The sequence below is a fragment of the Sphaeramia orbicularis genome, chromosome 24, assembly GCF_902148855.1.
Source record: "Sphaeramia orbicularis chromosome 24, fSphaOr1.1, whole genome shotgun sequence".
Classification (NCBI taxonomy): Eukaryota; Metazoa; Chordata; class Actinopteri; order Kurtiformes; family Apogonidae; genus Sphaeramia; species Sphaeramia orbicularis.
In genome coordinates, this window is record NC_043979.1 from 41,296,488 (window position 1) to 41,308,748 (window position 12,261).

The 12,261-nt window shown below is 36.4% G+C and overlaps 1 protein-coding gene across 1 annotated transcript in view; it reads right to left on the reverse strand.

Annotated features, from left to right (window-relative positions):
- Positions 1-213: 213 nt before the first annotated feature.
- kif25 (kinesin family member 25) overlaps positions 214-12,261 on the reverse strand; it is a 44,115-nt gene continuing 32,067 nt past the window's right edge. Inside the window, exons 13-15 of the mRNA XM_030127870.1 lie at positions 11,313-11,558; positions 2,506-2,661; positions 214-479 (exon numbers count right to left, since the gene is read on the reverse strand). Of these exons, the coding sequence (XP_029983730.1) occupies positions 328-479; positions 2,506-2,661; positions 11,313-11,558 (554 nt within the window). The 3' untranslated portion in view covers positions 214-327. The remainder of the gene's footprint in view (positions 480-2,505; positions 2,662-11,312; positions 11,559-12,261) is intronic.

Genomic DNA, 12,261 nt, shown 5'->3' on the forward strand with positions numbered 1-12,261 from the left:
GATAAGATCACCCTATTTTTCATGCTGAAAGTAACCATTACAAGAGGGTTTCAGACCTAATGAAATGCAGGTTAACCCTGATAATGCAATCGTACACCCACCCCCGATATATCACAGTAATAAAATGAGACGTCTTGTAACTGCAGTGAGATATTATCATACAGTTTAAGGCTGTGAACTCTGTCTTTTCAAGGGCCCACAGATATAATCATATGAGTAATAAATATTTGCTGTATTCCAATGTTCCACAGGTCACAACTTACACGTCCTCTGCTGGCATGACTGGTTGTTGCTGCAGCGTCTGTGATCTCTAATCTGCGTCTTTTGTCATTTAACTTTGAGGGTGCTGTTCTTTCTTCGGGGTACAAATCTCTGGACTTGGCGGGCTCGGGTACCGAAGCCAAGAGACTGCAGAGACTCTGTGATGAAGTGTTGCGTGGGAGAAACGCACAGCATCACCAGCAGCTTGGCATCGCCACCTGGTGGAAAAGACGGAACATGGGGATAAGACGACAAGGGTAACACTGGTCTGCAAGGAAAATGCTTCCAGAATAAAAGTAATGAAATTTTACCACATGAGAGTCACTGAGAAAGAAAAATCAAGTCAAAAATGCTGGTTGGCTGAACTTTCCAAGATACAGCCTTGGGTCAAAATGTGAAAATCAAGAATTAACGAGAGAATGGGTTTGACTCAAAAGGAATATTTGTCTCAGAGCTACAAGATGTACTTCAAAACACTGTCTGCACATTAGAATACATTCACTTTACAGGTTCTATTTAGTGGAAGATTTATAGAACTATTATATAAATGTACATAAACCAATATATATGTGTAATAACACTTAATCATATACCTTGAAAGCATGAGCAAACCGGCACTTTTGTCATTTATTTTCCAATTAATCTTATTAAAATATGTGACATTTAGCACATTTAATCTCTGAAGCAAATCATTTTTAAAAAAAATTGTAGACCAGTGTAATAAGTCAGAAGAGCAGCTATGTTGAGCCGCGTTATGTTATAAATTCCCATTATGTAATAAAAGTTTGAAATGTAATAAGTGTCACGTCATCTTGTAATAAAACCGCATTATGTAATAAACTGACGCATTTTGTAATAAACTACCTCAATGCATTATGTAGTAAATTTTTTCGCATTATGTAGTAAGTTATTACAATTTGAGAAATTTATTTCAAAATGCACTTGACACATTTTTATTTTCATCTTTAAACTGTGTGGTTAAACTTCTGATTCCATTACCTGTAGCTCCTGTGACTAATTTCTTCTAAATTGCTCTGAAATTATATTAATTTGGATTGTTATTACATAATGAAAAGGGATGTCTGATAATATCGGCCCACCGATATTATTGGCATAAAAATGTAATATCGGTGAATATTGTTGTCGGTTTTTTTTGCCTATCATTGAAACCAATAAAATAATGCCTTGATTTCACCGGCATTTACCAACATGTAAATAAAGCATTGTTTGTAGCTGAAAGAAATGTGCAGTTTTCAAAATTGTACAGTAGAGCTGCCACACTGTAATAGACTCATGGAGGGAGGGAGAGAAAATAAATAAATATGGCATTTTTTCCACAACTTAAGTTGAAGTGTGTATTCTTTGCACAGACAGTGTTTACATTTTGAAAGCCTTGTTGCATCTGAGAATGCATCCAATGGGGCATCACAATAAAATGAGGCATGATGTGTTAATTCCATGACAGGAGATATGTGATGTTACCTAAAATTAGTTTAATATCCCACATATATCGGCAGCGGTATCGGTAGATATCGGAATTGGAAATTAAGCGTTGGACAATATCGGCATATCGGTTTTTGGCAAAAAAGCCGATATCGGACATCCCTAACTTCGATTGTACCTGCATAGTTATTTGTTCATTCTGTATAAAATGTTACAGCACATTCACATTAATCCTTTAACGGGCAAGTGACTATTTACCATTAAATATGGGGCCAATCCTGTGCCTCAGTGAGGTCCAGAACAAGGTTATAATAGTTTTGGATTTTTCACTGTAGTTTAGTTTTATTTAGTTTTGACTTTTTTTTCCTCTATTTCAGTTAGTTTTAATTAGTTTTTAGAGCAAATTTGCTAGTTTTTATTAGTTTTCATTTTTTTCTAAATGCTTAGTTTTAGTTTTTTTAATATCTTTTATCTTCTTCTCCATCATATTCAAATAAATGCCAGACAGGACTCTGCTGCTTTCTATTTACAAATGGCAAAAATGACAAAAAAAAAAAAGGAAATATCCTTAACTTTTTGTTTGTAGTGTATTTTCTTTACATTAGTCCGAACCCTTTGTTGTTTAAAATTAAACCTTCTATGTTTTTCATCCTGTGATACCAAAACAAATAATCTCAATCTAATCACAAATTTGCCGGCAAAAGTCAGTTTCTCGCTCTAAACACAGTCAACAGGTTTACAGGGTGTTTCTCAGACATAGTGCACATAACACCTATGGATCAAAGGTTAAAACAGACCCACCTATGGCATCCTGGAGCAGATGTGTGAGTTTGCTGTTCCTATATGGGATGTGTGGTCTGTGTTCGGCCAGAGCTCCCAGGACGTCAGACAGAGCAGAGAGACTACGGTTTATACACGAAACCTCCCACAGAGCTGCGCCCGAAACTCCAGACATACCTGAGCAACACATACACAGAATACTCATATCATTGCATATTTGTCATGATTTCTGCTTATGCTTGGTAAACTACATTAGGTGAAATATTTACTTTTAAAAAATCAGAATGCAATGTTGGTCTTTTCTTTAAAAAAAAAAAAAAAAAAAAAAAAAAAAGGGCTATCTGTGGAGACTATTATAACCAAGGTTATAATAGTTTTGGATTTTTCATTATAGTTTAGTTTTATTTAGTTTTGACTTTTTTTTCTCCTCTAATTCAGTTAGTTTTTATTAGTTTTTAGAGAAGGTTTGCTAGTTTTTGTAAGTTTTCGTTTTGGTCTAAATGCTTAGTTTTAGTTTTGTCTTATCTTTTCTCTTCTTCTCCGTCATATTCAAATAAATCCCAGACAGGACTCTGCTGCTTTCTCCCAACTTTAGTCTCCATGTTTCCAGGTAAAGTGGGGACCAGAAGACGACTGGAAACCACAAGTGACGAGAAGTGACAGACCGTGAAGTGCCGTATGGTGCCACTAGCTAAAACTGCTTGAGGGAAATAAATCAATTTCATTTCAATCAGACATGGACAAAGACGAAAACGAAGGGAATTTTATCCATAATTTTTATACGTTTTAGTTAGTTTTGTAAGCACACAATACAGTTTCACTTAGTTATCATTTTTTCTTATAATTCTAGTTCTTATTTATTTCAGTTAACGAAAATGATTTTTCAAATTGTACTTTGTCATTTCATTAGTTTTCGTTACCAATAATAACCTGGGTCACAACCAGACTGAACAGCCTCCTTATATCCACACCAGAGGTGATTTCTCACAGACTGCAAGGGAAGCTCGGCTTCCCCTAAAATTAAATGGTTAAATATGTACGGTTGTGTGGACATTTCATTGACTCCAAATGTGTTAGAACATGTTCATCTCCCAGATGAGTTTGTTCAGAATCAGCTTTATCACAAAACAAATCAACAGACTCCATGTTGTTCACTTCTCATACATTCCCGTTGCGCTGTTTTCTCATTCGATCTCTGCTCAGTGCATTTGTCCGTAGACACTCAGCGTCCATGCACTTCAATGGGACTGAGTGGAACTGTTTTTTTTCATTGCCTCAAAACTGGACGGTAATTGGATAAATGCCACAATGTTGTCCCGCCCCCGGACGCTCGGCGTCTCTGGGGGTGAATGGAGCTGTGGGCGGAGCTCAGCTGGGCTGGATGCCAGGATTCCACATGCTGATTGGAGGATCAGTCAAAAGGCTGAATCCGGTTTGATTGACAGCTATTTTGAGATCTACTCCTTGACTGACAGAGTTCAGTTTAATACCGTCGCACATTCTGCTGTGAAATGGAGAGAAACCACTATGAAATGACTTGTTCATTTCTTGCACTGGAAATAGAACACATTCATTGTACTTCCTTGTTTCAATTTAACATAATTTCAGCGTTTTCTTGTTAAGTTGGTACGATAAGGTCACTGACCATTTTCTTAAAAAGGAACGGAGGGACAAATTTATGTTTAAATAACTTTTTTTTATGTAAGCCGACAACGAGCTTCCACTGTCTGAAAGACGAGCAGCTGCCACTGATCCACACTCGCTCAGGACAATTACCTTCAGGTGCGGAGGTAAACCCTGTAAGTTTGTTGAAGAAACTCCCACTTTTATGGCTAATTATAATATGGTTGCATAATGTTAATGTAGCGCAGTCTAAATTTTTTCCATCCACAGTCTGGAGTTGATGCAATATAATCCAAGTTTCTGATTTTGTCAAGAGTTTGTGTTCCAGAAAACAAAGCTTCAAAGGAAGACCCAATGACAGGCAACAAAATCAGATCCTGATCCAACATCAAATGTGCCTTTTGATCGTACCAAATTTTCATTTTGGCCTGAGACTTCAAGTTCTCCCCGGCAACTTCACATGCTTGTCTCAGTCTGTGGCGAAATGCAGACACATGGGCTAACAGATTGGTCTGAGATTCTTCCTCCACAAGTTTCTTTCAGCGACGTAATACAGCCCTTAACTGTGTCTGAAAACAAGCCAATCTGGGCTGAACCCAAGAGATTCCTGTCACCACATGAACTGCAAACAAAACCAGAAACACATACACACCCTCGTCCCCAGTCCTTTTGAACTCATGACGACAGGCTCTTCACATGAACTTCAAGTTGGTATGGAATTATTCCAAAGTCCCTTGGCTGTCATCGCTTTCTGATTTCTCTTTTTTAACACTGGACACTCGCACAGTATGACCTTTAATGTGGCAAAAGTAACACTATCTGATTCCTTTTTCTTTTGATTGAGGGTGACTTGTGTATAGCAAGGTTACTGTCGTTAACGAAAACTAACGAAATGACAAAAACTAGAATTGAAAAAACATTTTCGTTAACTGAAATAAATAAAAACTACAATTAAAAGAAAAAAACGATAACTGAAACAGTATTGTGTGCTTATAAAACAAACTAAAACTATAAAAATTATGGATAAAATTCCCTTCATTTTCATCTTTGACAATGTCGGATGGATACGAAAGCAATTTATTTCACTCTAGTAATTTTAGCTAGCGGCACCATATGACACTTCACGCTCCGTCACTTCTCGTCACTTGTGGTTTACAGTCGTCTTCTGGTCCCCACTCTACCTGGAAACATGGAGACTAAAGTTGGGAGAAGGAAACAGAGTCCTGTCCGGGATTTATTTGAATACGACAGCAAAGATAAAAGATACGACAAAATTAAAATTAATACCAAAACTAAACATTTAGAAAAAAAATGAAAACTAATAATAACTAGCAAACCTGCGCCAAAAACGAATTAAAATTGAATAAGAGAAAAAAAAGTCAAAACTAAATAAAACTGAACCAGAATGAAAAATCCAAAACTATTAGAACCTTGGCATGTAGATGGGATCAGGGGTTTTGTTATGTTAAGGGTTGGTGTTTGGGGACTTTGGAAAGGAAGGTTTCTGAGAAGATAAACTCAGCTTGGATAGATTCTTGTGTTCATTCATTGGTAGCAAGTCTTTCACGAACACAACACTTGAACCGTTCCAACTAGATGAGGTCTTACACCTTCTGTAATTAGCACCAACTCAAACAAAACTTGCTCTCTGGTAAATTCTACAAAGGTCCGAGTCTTACTTCTTAGCTTTGGGAACTGCTACTGATTCATATGAACTCAAAAGTCACAGTTTCATTGTCAGAACTCTGAGAGACAGACAAAACACTGACACTTTACTACCAATACATTTTGAAGTAGCAGTGGTCTGAACGCTTCTGGCTATTTCAGAGTATCAACAACTCATTTAGCATGAAATACTCATCTATGTCCTTTTCATTGAGCGGTGGCACAAGTCGACTGTTCCAAGACGAATCACAGTTTTTCGTCATAGTCTGTTGATTAGTTTTGATGTGAAGTTCTTCTAGTTCCAACTTACGTTACATTTAACTGCACTAGCTTGAGCTTCATTTATAGTCATTTGAACCCATAAAGACCCACTGCTACTTTTATGTCACTTCTCAAATTAATTTCTCTGTATTTAACCTTTCTTAAGCAAATTACCACCATTTTTTTTTGGTGAAAATTGTGTATTTTCCTACATTTAATTCACAGATCATGTCAATGTTCACAAAAGCTCAGATTAAAGTTGAGGGTTATTACATCAAAAAAACAGAGAAACCTAAAAAAAAAAAAAAAAAAAAAAAAAAAAAGGGACTTTGAGCAAATATATGTTTAACTAAATGTAAAAACAAGCATCTCCATCCACTGTCATTGATCCAACTCCATGGGTTTTACTGGTGAACCAATGCTGTAGAAGATGATGTTGTTTGCACATTCACTACGGAGCCTCTGAACGTCCAAATGGGTCGTATCTGATGACCATGAAAAGAAGAGAAACTGCATTTTACACCAATTATTTACATGGTTTGATAAGATTCCTGGATCATAAGTAATTAAACAGTTTAGATCAGTAGATGTTTTTTTTTTTTTTTTGCCAGTGGATGTTTGGCTCTTTATGGGTTAAATCAGCGTCCGCAACATCCTCCTCAGTCATCTCCTACAGTCTCGGATTTATAATAACCCAACAACTATAGCCCATTTTACTGCAGTTTTCCTGCTTCCTGTCGTCACTGATAGAGGTAGACCGATATATTGGCCAGCCAATATTTAGATTTTTTTCAGTATTGACCTTAATTTTTTTGAAAGCCAATATTTAATCAGTTATAAAAATTTTATAAGGTACTTGATCAGGCGCCTGTTGGGGCCGCACTTGAAGTTCAATAAATGTTAAAAGAGTACTATGTGTACGTATATTAATAATGTAATTTATGTTGCTGCATAAAAATCTTAATTATCTGAGTGTTCCAATTGTATTTTACGGTCAATGTGCTTAAAAAAAAAAAACAAAAACAAAAACTGCCTCAAAAATCAGCTGTAGATATCAGCTGACCAAATTTTTTTTTTTTTTTTTGTAAATCGGCGTCAGCCTTAGAAAAACCCATATCGGTTGACCTCTATTCACTGATGTGCAAATTTTCATGAGTTTGTCCTTTTTACATGAGCCAAGTAAGTCCCACAAATGATTCCAAATTAAATTCCATATTTGTTTAGCACTTCCAAGTAACTTAACCTCCTAAGATCCAGGAAATGTCAGCAGAGTACAAGCTTTTTTTTGTTTTTTATTAAAGAAGTGCCTATATTGGAAACATCATGATTCAACAGTTTTTTCAGATGTAGTTTTTAAAAATTTTAGAGAATGTCATTTGTGGTGGACAGTTTTCTTTTTTGTATAAAGTTGTGAAACTCTTGTCTGCAAATGTGGACAAAAAACTCATAGCTAGGTCTGAGGAGGTTAAATACCCCTTGGTAATAAAATAGATTTTTCTAGTTTGGGACAAGCCCCCTGTTTATTACATTTCCCATGCACTAAATTGAAGGTTTGGGGCAGAATAGACATTATATAAATGGGGTTCCCTCACCACCCACTAAAACTATCAAAAGGATGAACAAAAACACAAAAGACTCTGGGGTGGGGTGGGGGGAGGTCATAAAACAGAACGCAATGGTGGTCTTTTCTTTTAAGGGCAAGGGGGAGCTCAAACTGATGTTGGTTTTTCAGAGGTCAAAACCAAACAGAGCAGTGAGTGTCAGTCTCCTTATATCCACACCCACTCAGGACAATCACCCTCAGCTGTGGTGGAAACGCAGGTGCATCCACTCACACCTGATCAACAGCAGGATCTGTCTGTAACATAGATCTCAATATAAACTATTCCCATTGCGGATTTTTGCGTCTTCTAAAATCTCACTGAATGTTAACGCTCTGAGGTCTAAAGGTATTTTCTCTCTTTTTTTTTTTTTTTTTTTTTACATATTTTATTTAATTCACCTCTTTACAAATAACACAATACCCAAGTGTTTTATATTAAAATATTCACAACTATCTCAGCTTCATGTAAACTGATGCCTATTTTTCTCCTAGAGCACAGTAGAAAGAGACAATTCAGCCCCAAAATCTGAAAATATGAATTCAGATTTTTGTTTTGGTACTTGAAATATGTTTACCTATGTCTTAGCTTCACAAAAATAGTGGAATATATGAATAAAATAATAGGTAAGTGTAGAAACCAAATCTAAAATTACATTTTTTAATATCATTTTTTGTATAAATGTTGTTCGTTATTCTATTTTCACCAAATGACTCAAATTTGAGATAAATGAGGCTGAATAATAACTTAATGTTACAAATTAAGACTCACTAGATGTGCGCAAATGTTTTTTTTTTTTCTCCAACCAAGATATTTAGAAAGCGCACAGACTGATAAATGACTGATCCAATTACATATAATATGCGTGCATTGATCTGTAATTGGCCTCTAACTCCGGCTGTCGATCACATGGGATGCCAATGGAGCATGTAATAGAAAGATAAGATTCCTCTGTTCACAGAAATGTTTGAACCACTCTTCTACATCGTAAAATGACAAAAATACTAACAAAAACATACTGAAACTGTCACAAAGACGCGCCGGTGCATCCATTGACTCCAGTCTTGTTAGGACAAGGTTGAAACTTTGAGTATCATTACTGTGAAAAAAATAATGTGGAATAAATGTATACCTTTCATGCAGTGTCTTGTGTTGAATTTATTGGAAAAAATTGTGTAGTTTCAGAATATAACATTAAACAATGTGTATCACTTGTCCTTGTGTGACTTTTTGCATGATGTTTGCTGAAAAGTGGGCAAAAATTACCTTTTTTCAGTGACAAATAATTTGAAAACCCATATTAATCCTGTTGCTGCTTGCAAATTTTCATTGAACTTGCTTCCTTTTAACCTTAGAAGATGAGCTTATGGTCTGGCCTTTTGAATGAGGATCAGTTTCAGGGATTTCAGTTCAAAGTCAATGACGTCATATCAAGACTTCCTGTGACAATTTTGTTTGGATTTTTTGGCTTCTATTTAAGAATTTAACTTATAATTCTTTATGTAGAGCTGATATCATAAATCTGTATGTATTATACACCATTCTCTTTCTTTTTCTGTTGTGAATAAAGCATTACCCAAAAATTAAGTATATTCTAATATTAGATAAGTCAAATCATTACTTTTACTAACCCTATCCCCATCAGTTTTTAGTTTGTGAAAAAACATACATACCATTTAAAAAAAAAAAAAAATTGCATTCACTCAATTTTCAATATCTAGCCTCCAAAATTTAATCAATTATGCCCACCTACATGGGCTACAATTACTTTATATTATTTAGGCCCATTTACACTCAACAAAAATATAAATGCACCACTTTTGTTTTTGCTCCCATTTTTCATGAGCTGAACTCAAAGATCTAAAACTTTTTCTACGAACACAAAAGGCCTATTTCTCTCAAATATTGTTCATAAATTTGTCTAAATCTGTGTTAGTGAGCACTTCTCTTTTGTCCTTTGCTGAGATAATCCATCCACCTCACAGGTGTGGCATATCAAGATGCTGATTAGACAGCAGGATTATTGCACAGGTGTGACTTAGGCTGGCCACAATAAAAGGCCACTCTAAAATGTGCAGTTTTACTGTATTGGGTGGTCCAGGGGGGTCAGAAAACCAGTCAGTATTTGGTGTGACCACCATTTTCCTCGCACAGTCTTCTTCATGAATTCTCTGAAACAGCTTTGGAGATGGCTTATGGTAGAGAAATGAACATTCAGTTCACAGGCAAAAGCTCTGGTGGAGATTCCTGAAGTCAGCATGCCAGTTGCATATTCCCTCAAAACTTGTGACATCTGTGGTATTGTGCTGTGTGATAAAACTGCACATTTTGGAGTGGCCTTTTATTGTGGCCAGCCTAAGGCACACCTGTGCAAAAATCCTGCTGTCTAATCAGCATCTTGATATGCCACACCTGTGAGGTGGATGGATTATCTCAGCAAAGAAGAAGTGTTCACTAACACAAATTTAGACAGATTTGTGAACAATATTTGAGAGAAATAAACCTTGTGTGTACACAGAAAAAGTTTTAGATCTTTGAGTTCAGCTCATGACAAATGGGAGCAAAAACAAAAGTGGTGTGTTTACACTACCAGGCAAAAGTTTGGACTCACCTTCTTATTTAAATGACATGAGATGGACCACAGATGGCCAACAAGAGCTCAGCATCATTTGGAACTCCTTCCAGACTTTTGGAAAACGTTTCAGGTGATTACGTCATGAAGCTCATCAAGAGAATGCCAAGAATGCACAAAGCAGTAATAAAAGCAAAATGTGGCTATTTTGAAGAATCTAAAATATAAAACATGCTTTGAGTTTTGTCCCACCTTTTTAAACTACATAATTCCATATGTGTTCATTCATAGTTTTGATGCCTTCAGTGAGAATCTACAATGAAAATAGTCTTAAAAATAAAGAAAAACCAGGTGAGTCCAAACTTTTGCCTGGTAGTGTATATTTTTGTTGAGTGTACTTTCCTAAAGTGAGATCAAGTTTTTTTTACAACCAAATTTTCATATTTACCTCCGCCAAGGAGGTTATGTTTTTGCCAGGGTTTGTTTGTTTGTTTGTTTGTCTGTCTGTTTGTCTGTCCGTTAGTGTGCAACATAACTCAAAAAGTTATGGACAGATTTTGATGAAATTTTCAGGGTTTGTTGGAAATGGGATAAGGAAGAAATGATTAAATTTTGGTGGTGATTGGGGGTGGGGGGGGGCGCAGACCAGAAAATTTCATCAAAATCTGTCCATAACTTTTTGAGTTATGTTGCACACTAACGGACAGACAAACAAACAGATAAACAAACAAACAAACAAACAAACCCTGGCAAAAACATAACCTCCTTGGCGTGGGGGGGCCCACGGGGGGGGGGGGGGCACTGATCAGCCTTGGCGGAGGTCTGCGCTCTCCGAGTGCTTCTAGTTGTTTTTGAAACTGCCCACCAATTTGTTAGATTTGGACTTGCTCTGTCAATGATGAAACCAATTTAACCAGAGATTTTGCATATATGATTTCAAATTCCGGAGAAAACTTGACCCTAAACTGATATATTTTCAGTCCATAACCAAGAACTTGAATTTTTGCCCTTAATGTCACTAAAATGCAACTCAAGCCTTGAACTTTGTCTCAGGATCATTTCATCAACCACAGATCCAAACTTGCGTACGTTCTCTCACGTCTTACCAACACACTCACTCCCAGCCAAGTCCACCAGCTGCAGTTTGGTCGTGAAGGGAGTCTGGGTTATGCTGTGTCTCGGGGAGAGACAGGGCGAATGGGACGGGGACGGACAAGGGGAGGACGCAGGGCTGGCGAAAAGCTCATCAGATGAGTGACGGGCTGCAGGGTTGGCACGGCGACAGCGTGGGCTCCACCACTCCTTCTGGGTGGAGTGTTGCATGTCCTTCTTGGCACTCTGCAGGCGGCGGGCTAAAAGAAGAAAATTAATATAAGAAAATAACAAATACAGATTTAAAGAATTACTGACAGAGCTTTTAATTGCAAAACAATGCTCGATGTCTGCCAAGGTTATAGTCGTCAATAAAAACTAACGAAATGACGAAAACTAGAATTGAAAAAACATTTTTGTTAACTGAAAAAAATAAAAACTATAATTAAAAGAAAAAATGATAACTAACTGAAATTGTATTGTGTGCTTACAAAACTAACTAAAACGTATAAAAAGTATGGATAAAATTCCCTTCGTTTTCGTCTTTGTCAATGTCGGATTGATACGAAAGTGATTTATTTCACTCTAGCAATTTTAGCTAGCGGCACCATACGACACTTCACGCTCCGTCACTTGTCGTCACTTGTGGTTTCCAGTCGTCTTCTGGTCCCCACTCTACTTGGAAACATGTAGACTAAAGTTGGGAGAAAGCAGCAGAGTCCTGTCTGGGATTTATTTGAATATGACGGAGAAGAAGAGAAAAGATAAGACAAAACTAAAATTAATACTAAAACTAAACTAAAACTAAGCATTTACAAAAAATTAAAACTATTAAAAACTAGCAAACCTGCTCTAAAAAGGAATTAAAACTAACTGAATTAGAGAAAAAAAGTCAAAACTAAATAAAACTAAACTATAATGAAAAATCCAAAACTATTATAACCTTGGTGTCTGGTAATGTTT